The sequence below is a fragment of the Podarcis cretensis genome, assembly GCF_951804945.1.
Source record: "Podarcis cretensis genome assembly, chromosome: 2".
Lineage (NCBI taxonomy): Eukaryota > Metazoa > Chordata > Lepidosauria > Squamata > Lacertidae > Podarcis > Podarcis cretensis.
Genome location: NC_137171.1, coordinates 38,318,548 through 38,343,318, shown reverse-complemented (window position 1 = coordinate 38,343,318; position 24,771 = coordinate 38,318,548). Strand labels below are relative to the sequence as shown.

At 40.6% G+C, this 24,771-nt stretch overlaps 1 protein-coding gene across 3 annotated transcripts in view; it reads right to left on the bottom strand.

Moving 5' to 3' along the window:
* Nucleotides 1-4,412: 4,412 nt before the first annotated feature.
* Nucleotides 4,413-24,771, bottom strand: part of GLP2R (glucagon like peptide 2 receptor) — a 39,201-nt gene continuing 18,842 nt past the window's right edge. For all 3 annotated transcript variants that reach the window (XM_079966113.1, XM_079966114.1, XM_079966112.1), the window contains 12 exons: nucleotides 20,705-20,795; nucleotides 18,887-18,991; nucleotides 17,988-18,109; nucleotides 15,815-15,921; nucleotides 14,396-14,570; nucleotides 13,234-13,393; nucleotides 12,634-12,694; nucleotides 11,734-11,803; nucleotides 10,160-10,248; nucleotides 8,910-9,048; nucleotides 7,523-7,564; nucleotides 4,413-6,185 (listed from right to left, as the gene is read on the bottom strand). In XM_079966113.1, the coding sequence (XP_079822239.1) occupies nucleotides 5,847-6,185; nucleotides 7,523-7,564; nucleotides 8,910-9,048; nucleotides 10,160-10,248; nucleotides 11,734-11,803; nucleotides 12,634-12,694; nucleotides 13,234-13,393; nucleotides 14,396-14,570; nucleotides 15,815-15,921; nucleotides 17,988-18,109; nucleotides 18,887-18,991; nucleotides 20,705-20,795 (1,500 nt within the window). In that variant the 3' untranslated portion in view covers nucleotides 4,413-5,846. The remainder of the gene's footprint in view (nucleotides 6,186-7,522; nucleotides 7,565-8,909; nucleotides 9,049-10,159; nucleotides 10,249-11,733; nucleotides 11,804-12,633; nucleotides 12,695-13,233; nucleotides 13,394-14,395; nucleotides 14,571-15,814; nucleotides 15,922-17,987; nucleotides 18,110-18,886; nucleotides 18,992-20,704; nucleotides 20,796-24,771) is intronic.

Genomic DNA, 24,771 nt, shown 5'->3' with positions numbered 1-24,771 from the left:
TTTTACAGCACTTTGTTTTGCAAGTGTTTTTTCACTTAATAATACAAATAACAATAATAAATAGTTTTCTGAAGTACCGGTAATATGTTGCATGGGAAAGCTTTTACTTTAGGTATCATATTTGGTATCTTTGATGGCTTTACTTACATGGATTCAGTTGTTATGTCACTTGGCCTGCCATGGAAGTCCTTTTTGGTGGTATCCTATGATAGCATATGCTCTTGGAAGAGTTACATACATCATAGAAAGGCACCAGAGTTGGGTGGATCTGGGGCTGTAAAATGGGCTGCATTCCATAAGACCATGGTACTGTTTCATAAAGGTCATTGTGTGAAGACCTGTATGACACAGTATATGGCACTTCATGCAATTTTCTATACAGAAGTCACTTCCATGTGGGAAATTCATCTTTTGTGAAGTCTTGCAGCAGATATGCGAAGCAAATAAAATCAAGGTTGTCCCCCCCCCTTATTATTCTTCCTCTGAGTAGTAAAGAGCATTTTTAAAGACCTAAAGTGTTCTTGGTGCAGATTGTATCTAGTCCATGAGTCAGAGTAAAGAGGACACCCTAAAATACATAGAATGCAAAATGAGGCTGTTATGTGCTGGTTTTGTATCTGTTTCCTTAAAGGATATATCTGCTATGGGATGATATAAAGAAAAATGAGTGCACCATTTTATTTTCTTGAAAAATGAATGAGATGGATGGTTGTTTGATTTGGATAGGTGGAGCCCTCGCTCTAACAAGATAAACACCATCAGTCTAGTTCATGGATAAATAACAGCAGTTTCGAAGATTAAAACTGCTGATTTATACAGTTGCAGTTTTTTTCTACCGTACAGTCTGCAATCAGTTGAAATAGCCCAAAATATTATTTTCACCTGGCCTCTTGGATTTGATTATATAAGGTCACTTGATTTCCCAACTCCAACCCCTCCCAATAAACAGGGAAAGATTACAGATGCATGAGAAAGCAAAAATGCAGCTCGCCAGAGAGTCTAACAGCTTCTGCTAAAGTAGCAGTGTGGAACTTGTGACCCTCTGCAGATTGTTGGACTTCAACCCCAGTCCCTATGGAATCAGCACAATCATCTATCTAGTACAGCAGGAGCAGGGGATCTGCCTCCCCCCAATTATTGGACTACAGCTCCCTATAGTGGCTGCAGCTGATGAGAGTTGGAAGATTGGAAGATACCCGTTTTCTGACTCCCATATTACAGCACCTGTTTCACTCTGTGACCAAGCAGATGCCTCCCTCAGGCCCACAACACACACACACACACACACACAGAGAGAGAGAGAGAGAGAGAGAGAGAGAGAGAGAGAGAGAGAGAGTTGCCTTCCTCCCGAGAGAGAGAGAGAGAGAGTGAGAGAGTTGCCTTCCTCCCCCAACAACTAGCATTTTATGACATGCCGCAGTGCTGCTGAAGATGGATGTTCCACTTAGCCAGCATGACTGTCAGACATTGATAGCCTTGGTCTCTGTGAATTTGTCTAATCTCTTTTAAAGCCATCTAAGCTGGTTGCCATCCCATCTCATAGCAGTGAACACCATAGATGAACTTTACATTGTGTACTTCCTTTTGCTTGTCTTGATTATTTTGCTAATCAATTTTATTGTGTCAGCTCATTTTACCCATCTTTGAAACTTGTTTGCATTAAATCTTATTTGCCTCCTGCCCCTACATTTACCTAGTTTGGAAAGTCCCTCTTGGAGCCTTTTGTAGTCTGCTTTGGTTTCCCCCATCCTGAATAATTTGATGTCATCCTTAACTTTCTCCCTAGTCATCACAGACTTGTTTATGAGCAAACTGAATAGCACCAGATAGGGGCAGCTGAGGGGCAGCAGCAGGCTCGCCAGCGGCAGCCGATCCCACATTGATCTTTATTTCCCCCTTGTTCCTGATGTAGATCTGCAATCGCCCCTTCTTCCAAGGAGGGACGCCATTTTGGGTTTTGCCTCAGGTGCCAAAAAGTATTGGGCTGGCCCTGCCAGATACAGTACTGATAATCAGCTATTGTTTCTTGCCTTCATTGAGAACTGTCCATCTCCTCCTGCCTTCCATTCTTTAGCCAATTACTAACCCATAAGAAACCTCATACTTTTATTCTATGACTACTAAGCATACTCAGGAGCCTTGATGAGGGACATTGTAAAATGCTTGTATCAAAATAATACACTTTCCCTTTATCCCAGCAATCACGTATTCTACATTCTAATCAGACTGGGACGGTTTTGTCAGTTTCCTTTTCATCTTCTGCATCTGCTGTCTACTTTTCAAATAATGATCTCCCTTTCAAAAAAAATTCCACGTTTTAATTTATACATTGATTTGACAGTTCATACAGAAAACCCCTCTAATCAGACCTGTGAGGTCAGTGACCCTGAGTCCAGTTCTCGTATTATTCCCTTCTAAGGATTATGTTTCAATATTCTACAAGATAATAATCTGGTGCTACAGCCTGTAACTGAATAGCTAAACCCTTCTAATGCCATTTTATTACTTTTCCTAAAGGTGGGCAACTGTCTCACCTCTACCTCCACAGTTTCCAAAACCCCACACAAAATACCTCCAAACACAATGCCTGGAGGCATTGTTTACTTTTAAAGTCCCTGTTGGTTTTTGTTATGTAAAAGAAAATGGTAAAAGGCATATATAAGAGGCTGTGAAGATAAAATCTTTTTTATATATATTTGAGAGAACTATCTTCTAAAAAAAATAAGTAACTTGCATCAGCATCCGTAATAGAAGAATGGGCAGTAGCCAATGTAACACCAATTTTTAAAAGGTTTCCAGGTAATTTAAAGCTCTTAGCTTACATCTGTTTGAGGAAAACTGGTGGAAAGCATGATTCAATATAAAATCATCAAGCAAATAGAATAGGAAGTCCTGCTGAAGAAGAATCAACATGGCCTCACCAAAGTACTGTCTCACAAACCTTTTAAAATTCTTCAAGACTTTGGTATATTTATACAAGTGCCTGGTATAAATTGTGCACTTAGACTTTTAAAAAGTTTTTGGTAAGTTCCTCTCACCAAAGATTCCTTAATAAGCTTAGCAGTCATGATTAGTTTGAAGAGAGCTAAACTATTGGGCCAGGTTAGTACAACTCCACATCAAGTCATTAGCATGGTTCATCAGCAAAATGAGCAGAGAGGAGCAAAGTGGTTGCAATCTCTTTTCTGGGAGACTTTACGCTTGCACATTCATGCTAAACCATTACTTGGCTTAATGTAACATGTGAACCAGGCCTAAATCCATAAGGTTGTTTTGAAGTCATAAACTTCGATACCTGATACAGAACTTGGCATTCAACTTTCATTTTTACAAAATAAAGTTTCCACCCCTTGGATGTACAGAAAAACTTTCTTGGTTTCATTGTTTTCATCTTAACATAAGAATTGATTCCATCTTTACCTATTCTGTCTCTCTCAGGTGATAATTAAAGCGCATTGCAATCTTCATGTCTACACAGAGTAATAAGTAATAGTCCATTGGGTAATATTACTGCCTGCCTATTTAGTGTGTTCTTACAAAAGCTGTGTGCCAGAGGGCTTTGTGTACAAACCACTCATTCCCTCATAGAGTAAAAGGAAAAGTTTTGCTTATTATCTGGGGAGTTGTCTGACCAGCATAATGATATGGAACAGGGACGTGCTGGGCATTCTCCAACTTCCTTTGTGTAAACATTAATTCAGCACATCAACAGAGCGATGAATCCCAGAGTGCTCAGGCTCGTCTCAGAGGAACTGATGTTTTCTAGCATGTAGGCTGCATAAGTGTAAGTGCAATTATATGGAAATAAGTTCCATTAATTTCAGTAGGCTCTGAGTATAACTTTCCCTGGATTGCATCCAGCAGTGTTTGCAACTGGGTGGCCATTTTAGGTTCATCTCATGCAATGACACAGTGTTATTCCCTACCAAGACCTGGTCCTTGTTAGAGACTAGGAAAGAACTGCAAGAGCTATTAAAGACAGGAAGACAGGTTAAGCCAGCTGAAATTTTGTTTTAAAAAGAGCTAAAGAGCCATAAAGGGCAGGGTCTTTGTGTCAATGGAATCCTACAAAACATTTGAAAACATAGAACATCTTAGAAGGAAATAATAGCAACCCTCATGCAAGAAATCTGGATACGTACCATAAAATATACTTTGAAAGACGACTGGTCTTAAAAGAAGAATTGCACAAATGGCTGCAAAAAATCCACTGTCAAGAAGCACAGTCTAGAATGAATGGCATTTTACCAAGCCACGTTATCGCTCTCAAGGACATGGACAGTATATCAACCAGGTTTCTTGAATGATAGCTTTAGCTGATCTATAACTTGCTTGATAAGGTCCTGGAGTTTTATTTACTTCAGGATTATTATCTATATATATATTTTGAAAAGTGGCTCATCTGTTCTCCATAGGTGTGGCCACCTCCTGAGACTCAGCAAGCGGGATTGCAGAGAATGCTTGCCTTTCAAAGTTATGTATGGATTTGATCACTGATTTTTTAAAAATATACTTGTACACTGCTTAGAAGTCATTGTACATTAAGCAGCACATAAATTAAGAACTAATTACACGTGACAAAACCAGCCTTTGGATTTCACAGTGGGTACAATATATAAGGAAGGAAAACAATTTGGCAGCTTCCCATTTTTAAATCTGTGAAAATACATGTTGTAAGATCAACAGCTTGTGAAATAAAAATGACAACAGGTAACACAGCAGGCCTGGAGCTGTTGCTTGTGATTTCAAGACGGTGTGAAGCAGCTTCTGGTGGACCTAGGGTTACCCATATTTTCTCCTCCATGGGGAGAAAAGCAGCTTGGTGGAATTCTGAGGAAAGGCATGGCTGGTGGTAAAAGGAGCAAGCACACCACCCATTTGGTCCTCCACCTCACTCCCCAGGCTGCTGCTTCTTAAATAAAAATGCTGTATTGAAAAAATGTTACATGGATCTGGTTGCAAATTCTAGCTTGGCCCTTTTCTGCTTGCTTGCCTATTCACTTGTTCTCTCATTAACTCATCCTAAATTTGTAAATCACACCACACTGTCTGGCTTTTTGACAAATAGATGCATTTGGGTAATGTTGCCCCCGCTTCCCTCCCATTTTTTTTTCCATCTGGTGACTTTGAAGCTTCTCAGATTTTTCATCTCCAGTCATATCAGTTTTCTCCCTGTTAAGAGGCGATATAAAGATGTTTAAAATAAATTTGCAAAGTGGAAGTAATAATGACTCCTGTTGCAGGTCTGTTGGAAGGATAATGGAAGAAAGAACCACAACTTTGTATATTACATGTATTAAAAGAAGCATTAGCAGCTGTGCCCTAAAAACAAGTCCGTTCAGCATTTCATAATTTTTACAGCAAAGCTTGGAAAATGTGCTTATAAATATATACAATCCCACACGTTCCTAAATGTCAATCCTGTACATTTAGTCATTGTTGGAATTCAGCTTCTTGTTTAACAGTATCACTTAAGCAATGGTTGTCCTTTCTGAAATGCTGCAGAGCAGTCCCATGGGATCAGATTGATGGCTCCAATAGTGGCGGTCAATGTTGGGAAACCTAAGAGAAACAGCAGGCTCTTTCAAGGTGCTCAGTCTATTCCTTTTATTCCTGATTTCATATCTGGTTCTTGTAGGACCAAGGAGAAGCCATTTCCATGCAGTTACCAGGCTTGGCTGACTTTAATTTTGTCAGGGGGGGAAATTACCTGGGAAGAGTCAACCTGGAGGAAAATGCTAAGCAGCTATTTTCACCATCTTTTTCTTTCACGCCCCCCCCACCTACTTCCAGCAGTTCCCACATGGCACATGATGCAAGATCCCTCATTGATCTAATCAGGTATCTCAGTTTTTACTTTTGTTACAAATCGAAATCTCGCTTTCTTCGAAGACTTCCTCGGTCGTCTCCCCCATTGTGACTTCTCCTTCACTGCTGTCTGAGAGGCTTGCTCTGGGAATATGCTTTAATGCGAAGCTTAGCTCCGCTTTGCCACCTGTCCTCTGCTTTGCCACTTGTGTGCTCTGAGGCTGAGTCACCTCCAGGGAGAAGCAATTATTGTTCGAATGCTCTTTCTTGGAACATCTCCCCAGGTGCTTGATGTTCTTTCCGAGAAAGCACGGCATGCAGACAAAGGGGGATGCCAGCAAGAAATGGGACCACTTCTTGCGCAGTTCAGCTTTTACCTGGAAAAGGAAGGAAAGCAAACAGAACAGTTGAGATGGATTGCAGCATGTAGTATAAATGCTTCCTTGACCTGTCCTAGGGCTTCTGTCCTTTCAGATAAGCCCGGAACTTCTTAGTTCAGGTATGCTGTGGCTAGGTTACCCTACAGCAAGAGTAGGGAATCTTCAGGTATTGCAGAACTCCAACTCCCATCAGCCCAAGCAAGCATCGCCAATGGCCAGGGATGGTGGAAGTTAGAGTTCATTCCCTACACCGACCCAACAGGCAGAAGTCCTGACTGCTCAAGTAATTACAAGTAAAATATACTCTGAGACCTGCAGCACAAAGTACAATCTTAGGCCTCTCTGCAGTGTTTAGCACAGTACACCTGCTCCTAATGCCCCTTTCAAGAGGTCCTGATCTACTTTACATCTTTCCCCTCACTGTCCCAGTATGTTCCCACAGAACTCTGTGTGCATTTTATACAGAGAGCAGGTTTCTCATTGATATTATCACAATACAGTGGTACCTCGGGTTACATACACTTCAGGTTACATACGCTTCAGGTTACAGACTCAGCTAACCCAGAAATAGTACCTCGGGTTAAGTACCGGTACTTTGCTTCAGGATGAAAACAGCAATCGCGCGGCAGGCCCCTTTAGCTAAAGTGGTGCTTAAGAACAGTTTCAGTTAAGAACGGACCTCCGGAACGAATTAAGTACGTAACCAGAGGTACCACTGTACTTGGACAGTGTACACAGACACTTACGAATAGTTGCTGTTTAAATGACTTCAGCATGTTTTTTACAGTGCAGCAGCTGAATATTGCGAATATCACTCTGTTTATGCTGCTGCCTCCCATTCTCCACATATCTTTCTGCCATCCTTCCTTCCTACCAGTTTCTGCTCCCTGCCCTCAATGAAAAGGGGAGGAGAACACTTCCTGGAGAATGAAAACCTTCATGTAATGGAATGTTCCCCCTTCCATTTGGGCTCTGTTGCACATCAGGACAGGTTGGTGCCCCTCCTCATAATTAGAGGCGCAGGGGTAGCATCCTGGCCATTTGCTTGGCATGCATGGGCAGCTTATTGCAAGTTGATCTGTTTACATGTAGGTACCCTATATTGCTGTTTCAAGGAGCAAACTGAAAGGGGTCGTGTTCCTGGCATGATATCTCCAACTACTGCAAGGAACACAACGGAAAACTGTTCAATATATACTAACTGATATAAAATGGCTGGTGACCACCAAGAACGTCACACAGGACTAAGTGCAAGCTGCACCAGTCAGTCTGTTCTGCAACATCTTCCAAGAGAAACAAGTGGTTAGAAATGAAGGTCATAAAGGATATTTTACCTCTCCATTAGAAAAGCAGTATAAAAGTGCTACAAAGAAACCCTGGAAGGGAAAAGAGAGAGAAGGTAAATTAGATCTGGATGAAATTTGCCAAGGTACAATTCAACTACAAGCTTATGCAATCACAGAATATTGTTCCTAGAAAACACCTGAAACCTGAGTCATCATGCTGCTAAATTGAACATTAACACAACTAACTTCCTCTTGCTCAGAAATCATCTTTATCGCTCAGGTATCATGTGACGAGGCATCAGTACCTAAAACTCTGTTTTATTTTTCTTAGAACAATTTTGCTCGAGGAAATGTCAGGCTTGCAATTTTAAACCACTAAGGTTGGTCCCACGAAATAAATCACTTTGACCTAATCTGTGCATTAGATTGTGCAGGAAATATTGCATCTGAAGTTTAGGGCAAAATTACATGTATAGCTTGTGAACTTAACACTCCCAAGGATGTGATTGTGAGACCTTGTAAGAGCAGTATCAAATTTAGCCAGTTTTCCAATAGCTCAGTAGCTGACCCCCCCAACCCCACTTAGTATTGACATGCTAAAAAAGTAGTAATGCAAGAAATATACATATTGGACTGATATACATCTGACTTCTTGCACCTGGTTCCTGCTGGCAAGAATTTAAGGACATCTAAGACTCAAAGCATTTCTCCTCAGATTTATATATGAAGATTGAAAGACACTGCATAATTTCCCATTGGGAAAAAATGGAACTAATGACAACTCTTTACTTAGTCCAAATGTCTCATTCTTTGGGACCAACAAATCCCCAAGCAAATCTGTATTTAATAGTAAATGAACTAGCTGCAAAGTTCTTTATTGCATTTGTAGACTAGTACAGAATATAGTACAGAATATGGTATACCACATGTCTTAAGAGTGATGACTATTTTTAATTTCTAATACTTGCTATTCTGGAAGTTGTTTCCTGAATTGCTATTTCCTCAGCTAATTCATCGAATTACATAGTCTGTTCCCTGAATTTTCCAGCATTCGTTTGCAAACCCTTACCAGCTATTTATATTCAAGAACATTTTCCACAGAGTTCTTCTTGAGAACCATTTGTCAAAGAGTGCTCCCTCCCTCCCTCATTCACTAATATTTCCAGCAACCATGGTTTACTGATGTGACTCTAGATGTCTAAAGTTATACACAAGCAATTTGGAGCTTTCTCAGGTAAATAAGCAGTATATTGCAATAGCTGTAATATTCAACCCTATGTTGTCCTTTTCTTTGAAGATTTTTTGCTCTCTGCTCTATCTATGGTTTTAGCATGAAGATTATTATTTCTTTTCTTTTCATCATAGATATTTGTTAATGCCCTTTGTTTATTAATTAGTGGTAATAAATAATGCCCCTTCCAGCACAAGAACTTACTTGGAAGGAGCCCAGGGTCAGCTGAATGAAGACTTTTATGTGCCTGGAAAGACCATCAATTCTTTCATCCACAATGAAGTTAAAGACAATCTCGTGAATCCCAAGCAATGGTATTAACACAAGGGTTGATCTTGCCAGTCTAAAAATAATAATAACCATAAGAATGAATTCAATCCTAGAGATAAACTGCATCAAGAAATCTCAATTAATAATGATATTATCCACTCACCTCCATTTGTTTGGTGCTAGAATTAGAATGGTCAAACCTCATACATAGATATTGATATATTAATGCAGGGGTGGTGAATCTGTGGTCCTACCAATGTTGTTTGTCTCCCATCAATCCCAGCCAGTATGGCCAATTGTCATGGATTATGGAAAAACAACATGTGGAAGGCCAGTTTCCCCACCTCTGTAATTAAGGATATATTTAAGGATTTTAGTCAAACCTCCAACAACATGAAATTGTTGAATTACAATTTTATCAAGAAGTTCAGTACTGTCACTTGTGGACTGAATTGGAACAAAGGCTTTTTTACTGTACTATGTATCTGTATTACCACTAACTATCATAGACTGTACTGTGCTGAATTTCATTTCCTTCTGATTTCACTGCTTACAGCCCCTGCCCTCCAGACATGTAGATAAGGACCTGTAACTCAGGATAACACTTCATTCTTCTGAAGAAGCAGATTGTTATTCATGAAATCTTATGTCACAGTAAACTAACTTATCAGACTTTTGTTTCTTCAGTGACCGACCCCAGCAAGCCATTGCCAGGCTGGGCTTATGAGAAAGCTAGTTGGTATTGTTTCCAGCCCTTGCTAAAGTCGTGAATTTATGAGTTTGCTCAAATTCTAACCCTTCACTGATTGTAGAATTATGAAGGGCCTGCCTCCCAACTCAACAATAGAGACATGTTCTCTGACTACTATTGAAACTTTGTAAGTAAAATATTCACCTATGTGCAAAGCAACATGACTGTAATATATTCTAGCCTAAGTATGTTCCTGGTGAATGCTTGTTTAAAGGTGGATGAGGCTGTCCATGGTAAGATGTAACCAAGCATAAAAGTGCCTGGTGCAATCAGCCATTGTGCAACTCTGCCAAGAAAGAAAAATAGACATGTAGGAAATTCTTGTTTAGAATGAACTGGAACATAATCATTGGATTCTTCTTCCAGTTTAAAGTTTAAAAAGTACTGTAGAAGGCTAAGTAGATAAGTACAAATCTGAGAATGTAATATTTACCTGAATTTATAGTCACGAAAGCTCATTTGCTGGGCTTTAAGTTTGGAAAGTAGCAGCTTCACAATTTTTAGAAAGATGCAGAAGTTAACCTTCAAAGAAACACACCTCTTGGTTAGTTTCAGTAAATGCAATGGACATTTTTTGGCTAGCAATGGGGCAATCACAAGAAATTAACCACAAGCAACAATTCACAGCACAATCTTAACCGTGTTTACTCAGAAGTAAGTCCTATTGAATTTAGTTGAGCTTACTCTCAGGTAAATGTGTTTAGTATTGCAGCCTCTGAACGTGTGAAGACATTGTTTCTAGAGATTTTCTACCCATCACATTTAGACAATTTTTCCTGCTATTTCTCTTAGCTCATTCTGTCCCCACCCCTTTCTTTAGGTCATGCTTTTGATCCAAGATACTTTTGATCTTTATTAATGGTTGCTGGAACAGGGAGCATCAGTAGCGGATGGAAAAGAACACCCAGGACAAGTACCCTTGCCAAAATCTTACGTATCATACACACATAATACCTGTATACATGTTTACATGCTCTCATGTATTTGAATGGGTATCATAGCATGTACCGTATTTTTCGCCCTATAGTAGGCACTTTTACCCCTCCAAAAATGAAGGGGAAATGTGTGTGCGTCCTATGGGGCGAATGCAGGCTTTCGCTGAAGCCTGGAGAGCGAGAGGGGTCAGTGCGCACCGACCCCTCTCGCTCTCCAGGCTTCGCGCAGCTCTCCGCAAGGCGCGGGAGCCCAGCACTGGGCTCCCGCGGCTTGTGGAGAGTTGTCTGCATGCTGAAGCCTGGGCGCGCTGAGCTCAGCGCGCCAAGACTTTGCGCAGCTCTCCGCGCCTTGGGGGAAAAATAATCCCCCCCCTTTATTTCCCCCCCAAAAAACTAGGTGCGCCTTATGGGACGGTGCGTCCTATAGGACGAAAAATACGGTAATCTCTCTTTTTAAAATATAAATGCAAAAGCATTTGCCTGTTCATGTTCCCAAGATAATAATAATAATAATAATAATAATAATAATAATAATAATAATAAATTTTTATTTATATCCCGCTCTCCCCAGCCGAAACCAGGCTCAGGGCGGCTAACAACACTAAAGTAGTGCAACATTATAAAAACATTATAAAAATTAATTAAAATCAAAATTGATGGCAACCATAAACTAAAGTTTTGTAAAGATTGCCAAAGGAAAGTGGGACACTTTCTGGTTCTCATTTTTCTGATCTTCTCAATTTTGAAGCTGGTTTCAGTCCATGTATTACTTCAGGAAGTGCAGATTCGGTCAGTTCACAGTTTAATGCAAACTTCTCCCTCACCTTTAATCCCTGTCCTGCCTTGTGCCTTCCACAGCCATTTTTGTTCAATCAAACCTAGCTTTAAATTATTTAGGGTTAGTCCTGTGTCTTTATTTTGTAAAATACAGAGAGACACAAATCATGGAAAGGGCCCAAGTCAGTCTCACCCTGCTGTGCACCAGGAGATGTCTCCCCTTGCAAATAATATAACAGAAACATACCACCACAACTGTATAAAGAATTAATCAGATTTATGCCATGATGCTTACAACAATGGAAAATAAAATGGGCCCTCGAATGATCCACCAGAATGCCATGTTGTGATGTGTTGCCCAGCATCTAGGAAGTAAGTCAAAATTATTCTGTCAGCTCACATAAGCACAAATGGCAAGCCACATTATTTTTAAATAGATTTGGATAGGACCTGTGAACCTGGTTGCTTTTTTTTTTGCCAAGAGGACTAATCAGATTACTCATCAAGATTACATTTTTCAAAATCAATTGTATACAATAATCCATTCCTAAGCAAGTAATCCCAAGGCATGCATTTTCCCATAACACAAAACCATTATTCTAATGGTTGTGGCCGTAGTGGGCTGTAATGCAATTTCTTATTTTTATAATGAGCTTGCTAATGGAGGCTTAAGCAACTGATACCTATGAAAGCAAATGATGATGACTCATTTGTGTTCCACTAGGTGCATCTAAATGCCAGGTTAACTTCACCTAATTCCTTTGGTTTAGCATTAGGAACCAACAGGGTGTAGTATGAGGTCTATTTATTAATTATACTTACATCCCACTCTTTTTTTCAAAAGCTCAAAGCAGCTTGTATCAAGTTCTCAGTGGCCTCTTGTTCAAGCCCTGATCAGGCCCACATCAGCTAAGCTTTCCTATACCATTCACAAGACTGATCTTACTATGTCCACATAAACATCAATAATAGGGGGATTAGAAAATCAGAAACTGGTGGTGCTTGGGTGTGTGTATGTGTTTTAGCAAAGTCACCATCTCCACAGCCTGTTTACAAATGACCACCACAGAGCAAAATGTTTGTCTGTATCCATCCGAAGACCTTTGTTTAAACCAGCAGGCCATGCCTTCTATTGTCTTGGCAGAAACTGAAGCAACAAACCAAGCCAGAGGAACATTTGGAAACAGTCACTTACCCCTCATACTCCAGTTGGTATTTTGTTATTCCCCAGGAAGCCACAAACAGAACTGGAAAACCTGGGAAAAATTGAGATGTAGGGACAATGTGACTTCTCAATGGGCAATATGTAACAGTTGTTGTGCATGTGGACTAAATAATAATGGAGTAGCTGAAATATAGGGATGGGAGGGAATATTACTAATTTTTGTACAAGGCAAAGGCTATTAATCACAGCAACTTTTTCCCCTTGTTGATTCAGTCATACATTTTTGTAACCCTCTTTATCCAAGGACAGTCTCTGAGCAGCTAAAAGCAGCAACAAAGTTAAAAGAAGAGTATGCTTATAATAATCTGATGTCAAAATGAAGGGAAGGATTTGGATCATTTTTCAGATGGCAATTATTATTATTTATTCAGTTTATTGTACATTTATATTTTGCCTTTCTTCCCAAGGTAGCCCAGGGCAGCTGTGACATAGAGAGGGGTGGTTTATCTTCAATATAGACATGGCCTTCATGGCTGCAGCTGCCTTGGTGACATGGGTTTTAGAGTGATGCTAACCAATCCTGAAACAGTGGACTATAAGCGCTGCTGGGGGGAAAATCTGTATATTTACCCCATCCAATGAAGATGTATCTCAACAGCAGATGTTTCTCAGAGAGCACAGTGGCTACCAATAATCTATGGAGGTAAATCCCTTCCACTAAAATCCAGAAGAAATTTGCCCCAACAACATAATGCATCAAAAGCTGAGCCATCCTGCACAGGAACAACTTCTGTGGAAATGAGATAGTGAGAAGAAAAGTTAATATTGAACAACCGTCAACAGCAAAGTAAAACTTGGTACTACCAATTATCAAAATACAGCTTGGTACATACAGATATGTGGAATTTTTGTTAAGCAAGTCAGATACTTGTCAGTCAAAATGAATATTTGAAAAGCTCTATTCTTCTAAAGCAGTTTTGTTAAATGTTAATGACTACAAAGCTCTGTGGCTGGGTGGTTCTCAAATGGAGGACACTAGCAGCAGGGCCCAGATACCTTCCTTCTGCACTGCCAAGCTAGCCTTCAAACGAAACAAGCTGCTAACTTGGTCTCTGCTGCATGAGCAATGCAAATGCCCAAGAGTCCAACAGGGTCAAATTAGCCAAAGTACAATCTCAAAGTTTTCAGAATTCTGTGGGAAGAAGGCTTGATTGTTAAACTACCCTAGCAATTGTAGCTCTGCGAGGAGCATAAAGGGCTCTCCTAAAAACTACCTGCAATCCATGGCTGTCAAAGTGGTATAATTGTGCCTTAAATGCATCTGTATTGCGAGTGGTATGTGCTGGCTGCAGGCCATCTGAGGAAGACAGCATACACCTGTATAAATCTTCCGGACATATCCATCTTTTGTTCCTCCAGTTGTTTTAACATGCCATTTACCTTGTTTTTAGATATCTTGTTTTATCTGCTTTTTAACTGGCATACCACTTTAGCTTTTTTTGTAAAAATAATAATCAGTCTATAAGCTTTATGAATAAATAAATAAACGAATGAATTTTCTAGCTATTTTCATACTTGTGTGCCAGTTACCATCGTACAAAGGAAAGTATGCAGAGCTTGAAACTTGCTAGCAAAGGATGCTCAGCATGAAATGCAACGCTTTGAATGAGTTCAATCAACAACAGTTTTCTAGCAAGCTTTGCAGCTACAGAATTCAGCCATGAACACATAGAAACTCCAGGTATCATTAGATGCTCTTTCTTCCACCCACTTGCTTTTAACAATGCCATACCTCTGGACTTGAGAATGATATCCATCCATTTAGATCACTTGGCTTTTCAGAGTCCACATAAAGAAATACATAAGTGCTGTGGGTTGTTCTGTCTTTGATGAGAACTCCTGCGGCTCGTAAGATGAACGCAACGAACAGATTCATATGGATGTAGTTCCTTGTGCAGTGCAGTTTTCTGTGGAAGAAGAGAAGCATCCTCTTAAGAATCCACTGAAGCTGGTTTTATTCTGATCTGAATAACAGTATGTTCTTGCCCTGCTGTAAATGTTCTTCCTTCCTAGTGGGGGCTTAGTGCCTATGGGTGCTAAGGACACTTGGGTCAGCTAGGCCTGCACGTTGGGCCAGTAGCATAATTTCTGTCTTATCCCACATTGGGCTGAGCACACCTGACAACCAAGAGTATAGGAGTTCCCATCTCTGTTGCTCATTTTCTGTGAAGCAAGAAAGGAAAAGAGGCAGTGGGAAAGTTGGTGTGGTATGTGTGGTTTACAACATATACTCTCTGCAGAGAACTGCAGAGCTGGGGATGCCTGCTCCTAAATAAAAATGTGTGTGTGTGTGTGTCCCTCCTATAGGGCTGATGAGCAAGAGGACCTCACTGCTGCCATTGCTATTAGATGGCCCCATGTTGCAGCAGAAAAAGACAAACACTGCTTAGGGTGGGACGACATCTCTCATCCCAGCCAATAATTTGCTAAGAATGGGAGTGCTGAGACTAGTGGAACACTTACAGGAGAAGATCAGCAGAAGGGGGATGCTTAACTCATGCTGGCTACAAAGATTCCCACCCACCTCTGCCATTTCCACACTAGCTGGGTTCATCTCCAGTTTTGGAGCACAACTGCTTCTCTGGGGAGGGTTAGAAACTGCTTGTGTGAACATTTTCAGGGGAGAATCAGTAGGCAGGCAAGCATTAATAGGAATCATGTCCAATTAATTTATTCTCTCCTGTGGGCGTTGCTCATTTGTTGCAATACTTTTGTGTAGGAAACATTAGATTTGGAAGCTTGTTAGTCAACATCTAGTTTATTCCTTGCACAAGGGCCTACTTACATTATGCAATCTTTTGCCTTCTTTTATAATGCTCAGGTAACAGGTGACCCACTGATAATATCTGATCACCACTCTATCCCTCTCAGCTGCCATGATACGCAATGCAATTAAAACTGTACTGATTTCATGGTCTCATAGGTGTGGTATGACCAGGGCAACTTCAGCATTATTATTAGGTGAGCGGATCCTTTGATTGATCTGGGAAGAGGGAAGTTTCTCTCACTTTGTCCAGGATGACACCAGCCATCATTTAACGTTAGATTATAATGCAAACCCAGGTCCAAATCCCAGCTCCTGGCAACTGGAAAATGTACCACTGGGTAATTCCAGAACACCATGTTTTACTGAAAGGTAGATTATACTGACCTGAGCAGCATCAGTATGAAAAGCGCTAAGACAAGGGAAACAAGAGAAAAAGTATATCCCACAGTATAAATGTACAGGGTGGAGATCCACAATGTTTGTTCTTCATCCTAAGAACAGCAGAGAAGCAAAGGAGTTAAATTGATGTAAAGTTTGGGAAAGAGATCATGCCAGGAGAGAAAATTCTGAAGAACAGCAATGAGAAATTTGTGGTCCTCCCAGTTTTGTTGGACATCAACTTCAATCAGCCCCAGTCATATGTTCAGTGGCCAGGGATGATGGGTGTTGTAATTGAAAAACATCTGGAGGACTACAGGTTTCTCATCTCATCTGTAGAAGATCACTCTAGCACATAACTCAGGGCTCATTCAGACTTCATTTTGTGCCATGTTTTTAGGCACAGGTCCAGGTTTTAAAGCTCTGTCTCTAAGCATGGTATGTGTGTTTTTTGTTTGTCTTGGTGCTTTCCCCAGGAAAACCTGCATTTTACTGCTGAATTAGAGCCAATCGGCAATTGGGCTTTCCATGGATTGCTGTTTGTCTTGATTCATACCTAATTAACATCTCCTCTCCTATCTTTCTAAACATTCCTACAAGCCCTCACTGTTTTGGAAACCAGATGTGTTTATCAGACATTTGTGATGACCTATTATTAGTCATTACTTAAATGGAACCTCTGGTTACCTGATGCTGAGGGCAATCAATATGGCAAAATTATGATCTCCTTTATGCTGTCTTTGTAAGCTTACAAAGGTACCTAGGTATGCTAGGCTTGATAGTCTCCTCTCCAGTGGTAGTCCCCATTCCCTCAAAATTCCCAGGACCAGAGAGGCCATCCAGAGCACCACACCTTAAGGTGCTGCCAGTGAAAGGAAATCCCCCTTCTCTTGTACATATGGAAGTGCGTTCTGCTTGTAGAGCCAGCAAAGAGAGAGAGAGATGATCTGCCCATTTTGTTTTCCCTCTTCCTGAATGGACTTCCATGTGGGAATGTTGAGGGTGGCAGGAGAGGATATATTGTTTATTAATATCCTTCTTTACTTAGCAGAGTTTACATTCCCCTTCTTACTCACAGCAGAAAGCTGGTTGCAGGCTCGTTAGAACCTTTTACTATTATGCAATTCAGTCTGCCTCAGATTGAATTGTAGGTTCCTGGTAAGATCCCCTTTTAAATCTCTCCTAAAAGAATAAAGACACCACAGTCTTATTCATAAGTAACAAAAAGTAGTTTTACTTACACTCAGTGTGATCCCTGAAGCCAGGCTTTAGACTTAAAGTTACAAACATATGCAAACAGGTTTACCCCATAAGGGAGATGATCTGGAGGACTGCTTGGCTGGCAGCCAGCAGTTCAGTCCAGGAAGTTCGCAGGATGAAAGGAAGATGGAAAAGAGGGAGGGTGGCAGCATGCCTTGGCCTTTTTCCAGTTCTGGAAAGGTCAAGCCCACCCACTAGTCACATGCAAGGAAGGATGCTCCAGCCAGGTGTAACAGGAAGTTCAACTGGCTGGACCAACATCCCCTTGCATGTCCACTCTAGGAAAACAAGGAATGTTATATTTGACTGCTCCCAGTGGATTACATCCCACATTCCACACTTACATTCTGTGAATCATTTTGGAAAATGTCCCAGATGTGCTCTATCTGTGTTCTAGATTAAAGGTTATACAGTACTCTTTGTTTTGCAGAGTTCCATATTATGTGCATGTAACTCCTATCCATATGTAACTAGTAGGTGGAAAGTGTGTGTGTGTGTGTTTAAAAAAAGCTAAAATCCTCATGAGAGTTCATTACATCTCAGAGTAGTTTTATGTGGCTGGAATAGTTATAGGTGCAGATTCCCATATGAATTTGTATGTACCATATGGAAGAAAAGGTGAAAGTGAAACTTATTGCTCATTATATTTATATAGTGCCTCTCTCTTCTAGTGGCTTGACTCATTCTCCTCATATCTTTTAGAACCAGCTCAGCAGTCAGAAATCTAAGAAATTTTTGGGGGAAGAATGTGCTCAACCTAAGCATCCAGCCTGAGTTGACCCAATTCTCTCTTCTAAATAAACACACAGACTACCCATTTTCAGGTGAAGTACTCAGTGGAAACAATTTGATCAAGAGGATTTCCAGAGGGGATTAAGCAGGTTACTGTATTAAACCATAAAAAGGCATCTCTACTCACTTTTCTCTGGTAGTGGCTGTCCCCAGAACATTCAGTGCGGTTATCCCAGACCACAGTGGAGTTTTCAACTTTTTTCCAAATCCCTTGGTCCAAGCAGATTCTGTATACGTTTCTTGCACTTCCTAAATGTAAACAGACGCAGGCTCAAAGGTCAAGCCACACATTTCATTATTCAGACATGGTTTAGTGCCGTCATCCTTTCATCACTTGCCTAGAGACCCCTGAAAATGGAGACTTGGCTGGATGTATGTGGCTCTTTGTAATGTCTGTTTATTTGGGAGGTAACTGTAGAAAGCTTAATATTTATCAATGGATTAACACTGTCAAATTCTCCTAATTCCTTGTTTCTAAAGCCCCTGTCAGTGCTTAAACCCAAGGGATAAGATTGTATTTCACTTAATTCCATCTTACATGCTTTCGATTATTTGTGCTTGGGGTTGAGAAGCAGTCATTGATATTGTATTATTAACCAATTCAGGACTGCAGATTCCAAAGGAGGATTAAGTAAATCTGGCCACCTTCCCTCTTTCGTTCTTGTGTGATCTCATTGGCTCCTTTAAAGCTTGCTTGCTTGCTTCCTTGCCTCCCCATATTGTCTCCTCCTTACTACTGTAGGAGTCTGCTGACAAAATCATGTTTCTACCTTGGCTTTACATCATAATCCATACATCGTACTATGTATGGAGTGCGGCAGAATTGGATTTCTGAATATATGTCAGGAGAGATTTGATTCAAGTATTTCTTTAAGAAGCTACCCTACGCCATCAGTGTTGAAGAGTTTCAGTTAGCAGTTTCTTTGCCCGACTAGGATACCCGTACAGAACTCTAAAAGGAAAGAGAAATGTTCTCATATATATTACAGCTTTGCAATGTGCATATATTTCCAAGTCTTGCCTTACCATTTTCTATCCATGGTAAATAATGTGGGCAGGGAACCGAGACTATTCCTGGAGGTGAATGAGGCCAGCAAACAAATTCATCAAAACTCCCATTGCAGTATATTCCTGAGAGAGAGGGAGAGTCTTTTAACATTCACTAAAGGATGCAGGCAGCTGATCACCAAGGAATGCAGTGTGTTCAAACCAAGCCACACTGATAAGATACATAACTCTGCACATCTTGTAGCATTTAAATTAATACCTCTAAATGAAGTTTACAGTTTGATCATAAGCAGGGCTCAAAAGCAGGAGGGGATGCAGTTCCACTTCTTTGCAACAGACATAACAGAATCTGACTAAACTTGAAATGAAACCCTCTTACGTTCCTTTTTCTGCCACTTTGAGCACTGAACGTAAGACTTACAGTGAAGCATACCAGCAGCCACCCTTGTGCTAAGCTGCTACTTGTGCTACTTAGATAAGCATTTCAGCTAGATATAGATGGTGATTTAGATTTCAAGCAAAGTTCTCAAGAACATTTATCAATCAAACTTTGGGGACGGGGGCATGAATGGAACCAAGGCATCAAAATTACTGAAGCGAGCAACCAAAACAAGCACGAAGCTGGCTGATTATCATTTTGACTACATCATGACCACATATATCAACAGGAAATGAATGTAGGTGAGTGAGAACAAATATAACAAGATGTTCCCAAGAGGCCAAATGGTTAGTTGAAAGGATTAGAAATGAATAATCAACAAAATAATGTTGATAGCATTCATACAGAACACCTCAGTAATTATTATGAAAACATATAAATATTATTATCTTGGCCAGATCGCATCCTCATACCAAATGTCAGCAGGAAATGAATTAAGATGACTGACAGAAAATGAAACAAGATGTTCCCAAGGAGGTTCAGTAAATATTAACAACAACAAACAGACATTTGCATAAATTATCTCAGTAAACAGCCACCTTAAGGTAGTAGTAGAAAAGTACTATTATCACAACCGTATTAAAAATGAAAGACTGAGGCTGAAGGAACAGCGGCTTGTCTATGCAAGTTCTTGTTTGAGATTATATTTAAACTACTTCTGTTCCAGCTCACACTCCCAGTCTGCACTGCACCAGCTTTGACAATACTGTTGACTGTCAAACAAACAAGAACATGTCATAACAAATCCCTCTCCCTCTGATAGACTGAGGATACCAAGGGTTTAATCCTTAGGCCCTGAGAAGGATATTCTCAGGGCAACATATCCAATATTCCCACCCCCACTGCCAATGAAGCATTCATTGCCCTGACCCAACTGATGGTAGATGCCAAATGGGGACCTTTCAGGGGTGGTTCAGGGGTGAGGAAGGAGACTGAGAAAGTGACTTGACACCAAAGGATCCAAAAGCTGTTCTGATTCCGCAATATGCCATCTTAGTATATTCAATAAAATACAGCCCATTCTTCTTCCTATCCTGCTCACCAAATTTCGACCATTTCTTGCTCTTTATACTTGCATCCATTTTGGTGAGAAGCCCTACTACGCATGATCTTTTAGCTATCACAGGGCAGTATTCAGCTAATACATCCCACCAGTGCAAGGATTTCCACTTGCAAATGGGACTTTCATTTCTCCCTTCCCCAAATCTGCTTCACAGGGTTGAGGGAGCCCCTAGAATAGATTGCAGGGAAAGAGGGAGGGTGAATGCTCCACTGCACAAGCAGAAATCTTTGCAGTGACGTTAGGTTCATGTACTGCTGATTTGGATACAACACATTTCTACAAGCTTCGCAAACTATTATTTGTGCGTTGATGATGGTGAAGGTTGCTTTCTTACCTGGGCTGATCGCAGACTCGTGCAACATTTTCAAGCATGCTTCTTTATAGTTAAGCAAATTCACTCTTATTTTCTCATAAGATCCTTCAGCCTGCAAGCAAAGAAAACATTGCATATGAGCCATTTGAATATGGAAGTTAGTTGCTTCCCAAAAGGTGTGTTAAGAGGCTAGGGAGAAAGCCGTTGTTGCTGAATGTAATGTAACACAATTGGAGAGAGAGAGAGTCCCAGCCTTGCAGAGGCAACTGGATGACCATAGGTCGACGCTTGCTATGATTGAGCTTAAAGAAAAACAAACGAATTTGAGGATCAGAGCCCTACCTGAGTTGGAGAAGGAAAGTATGATAGATTTCCTCACACAGGAATTTGCTGATTTTTGGGACTTGGACTTGGGTCAAGAAGAGATTAAAACTGTGAGGGCCTTCAGACTTGGAAGAGGAGGGAAAAGGGAGAGGAACAGAGTGGGAGACTGTTGGCACTACCGGAGGAGCCTGGAGGTACAACAGCCAAGAGTGGAAATTTTTAAAGACGCCCCGAAATACCTTTTGGATCTTAGGTCTAACTACGGAGATTTGGCTGCCTTGCTGAGAAGGAATAAAATCATCTTCAGGTGGGAGTTTCCCCAAGGTCTACTCTTCAGCTTCAAAAGAAGGAAAATAAAAATAAGATCAGTAGAAGACAAAGTAAAGTTTTTGTATAAATATGAAGAAGATCTGCAGAAGGGACTTGGAAAAGAGCTAAGAGCATCAGACAGAAGATCACCAGGTTGATGGACTATATGAAACTGGCGGAAATGACTGGCAGAATCCGAGACCAGGGAGAAGAGTCGGTGGAAGAAGACTGGAAAAAGTTTAAAGACTATTTATAGAAATATTGTAAAATTAATGAATGTTAGAAAAATGTTGGAATGAAGTTATATGGCTTTAGTAGAAATGTTATAAGGAATTAAGTTTAAATAGATTATTAGAGTATTAGGGAAAAATAAGGTTAGAATATGTTAAGATAATTATAGGATAGAAAACAGAGGAAGATGGAAAGGAATTGCTGAAACAATCAACAGAAGTGGAATACAAAAAGGGAGGTGTGAGGAGGTCGAAACAAGTAAATGAAAGATATGACATTGAAATTGTATGATGTGTGTTAAACTGTTTTTGTTTTGTTTTGTTTTGTTTTGTTTATGGTGTCAGTGCTGTGTAATGTTTTTATATTGTATTGTATTGGGTTTTTTTGTTTTTCTTTTTTCTTTTTTCTTTTTTTTGTAGTGTTTAAAAGTAATAAACATTATTTATTTATTTTTTTTAAAAAAGGTGTGTTAAGAGAACGAGGTCAGCATTTTATATCTGTATTCTGGCAACAGCTCGCCCAATTTGGTTTTGAGTGCCCCAACACCACACAGTAACAACCCACACTTCTCCCACTAAGCTATTCTCTTGGGGAAACATTTCTTCCAACACGTTTCCCTCAACAAAGTAAATAGGACATGTTAATTGCCAGTTACACAATGTTTGACATGTCAGCTCTTAGGCACTGTGGCAGCTTAGTGAATGGCTGATTTTTAACATTGGACACGAAACTAAATGTTACCGGATGACAGATTGAGACAGCTAAAGTGGAGAGGCTAAACTTAAATGAGAGGTTGTCTTCAGGAGTTGCATCCAGTCAAATATAATAACCCTTCCTTTAGTATTTGAGGTGACACATTGTCAGTTTACCAGTGGTCAAGCAGTCCGAAGGACGCAAGTTCATACTGGCACCTCCATGCTCTCTTCTTACCCCGTTTTTATCCCCTAGCAAATGTTCTTTAGTTTTCTTTATTTAATTACACCCTGAATAAAATATGCCCCCCCCCAGGCAGGTAAGCCCCACCCTACATAATCGATCACAAGACACAGTGTGCACACACCATTTGAATGGCAATGCCCATCAACTCCCCACCACCACCACCTCAAATACGTTACTGGGAGGGCCAAATGTACTTTGGCCCCTAGGAGTGGCTTCTATGCACCCTGCACTCTTTAATCATTCCTTCAGGTTCTTGCATACCTCCATACTGAGAATGGGTTCTGGTGTGGTGGGAACATAAGAAGAGGCATGCTCAATCAGATCAAACACTGATCTAGCCCAGCATCATGCTTCACACAGTGGCGAACCACATGTTTATAGAAATCCTACAAGCAGGAGTCTTCTCCCACTTGTGCTCATCTGTAGCTGGAAATTCAAGGGGCCACTGACAGGCAGATTCATGGAGGGCAAGTCCAGTTGCCTTTGAGAGCCACCTACTCAGCCTTGCCCAACTTAGTAACCTCCAAATAATTTTGGAGTACAATTCCCATCATCCCTGACCATTTGCCATGTTGGCTGAAGCAGATGGGAGTTGTAGTACAAAACATCTGGAGGGCACTAAGTTGAGGGAAGGTCAGAGTAGCTGAAAGTGACGGCTGATTCTCGTTGTGAGGGATGCTGTGGAAGAGGACAGAAGATGGAATTAGCATAAGGGATATCCATATTAATGGTGTTTATAGACTTGTTATAATTTCTGGAATGTATTGAAAGACTGGAATGTATTACTGATGTCTTTGGCCTCCTTTTTGTTTCTGCTTCAAAATTTCATAGCTGTTTTCTGTGATGGTTTTGTTTTATTCTTGATTATGTATTTTAATAACATAAAAGAAGAAGAAAAATGAAGATTTTTTAGGACACTTAATATAAATCCAGTTTTCTAAGATCTCCCAGACTCAACTGTAAATAATTGCATCCGCTGTGGCTTTGCTAACTGCTGTATTTAGATAGTTGAAATCATCCTCTAAATACTAACTAGAGGTAATTCAGCAGACCTAAGCCAAAATGTCAGGTATAAGTGGAGCCTACTTTTAGACCTCTGGCAGTATTGGCATACCATGAAGTCTTATTACACCACAAAAACTGTGCCCTGACTTCTCCCTGGAAGGACAGATCCTGAAGCTAAGGCTCCAATACTTTGGCCACCTCATGAGAAGAGTATACTCCCTGGAAAAGACCCTGATGTTGGGAAAGATGGAGGGCACAAGGAGAAGGGGACGGCAGAGGACGAGATGGTTGGACAGTGTTCTCGAAGCTACGAACATGAGTTTAACCAAACTGCGGGAGGCAGTGGAAGACAGGAGTGCCTGGCGTGCTCTGGTCCATGGGGTCATGAAGAGTCGGAAATTACTAAACGACTAAACAACAATAACAACAACAAAGCGTGTGCAGAATTGTATTGTTAGTATAGCATAGATAGAGAACAGCAGTTGAACACTACCGATTTTCTTCAGTTTAAATGCTACAAAAAAATTAGTCTGTGCATACACTCCTATAGTCTTCTCTTTCACATCACTCCTATTCTTGTATTTTTCTGTAAGGGGGAAATCTGAGAAAAGCAATTTCCTACTGCATCGCCAACCAAGTGCACCACGTAATCCCATACATTCTAGAAAACGAGATAAAACAATGGATGCACTTGGAGAGACACAGACCACGCTTAAAGCATGGAAGGAAGAAGCAGGCAAACTGTCCCCAACCCCAACCCCATCCCCACTAGCTCACCACCCACTTATCCACCACACAGCACAAAATCTCCAGATAAAAACCTGGCAAGCCAAAGGCCTATATGGCCTAGCAGACCTCTACAAAAATAACAAACCCATAGTGACACAAGAAATTCAAAACAAACTAGGGGACACCCAAATACCCTGGCTAACACACCACCAACTGCACGCCTTCCTAAACAATCCAGTAGTAAAATCAACAGCCCCTAGGCCCTTGACCACCTTCTAAAATCATCTCATAACAACAGCAGGCCATGGCAAGGGGATGGTATCCACAATATACAAAACACTGCTCCAAAGCCCCACAAAACCCCTAGATGCAATCAAAAAACAATGGGAGGATGATCTAGACTACGAAATTAACTCCACCCAATGGACTAGAATGTAGTCTAAACCTACCTTTAAATCCATATCGCAAAAAGAAAAGAACTCTGAAACTCACTTACAGATGGTACCTAACACCATGGAAACTGGCGCTGATACGCCTAGGAACCTCACTAA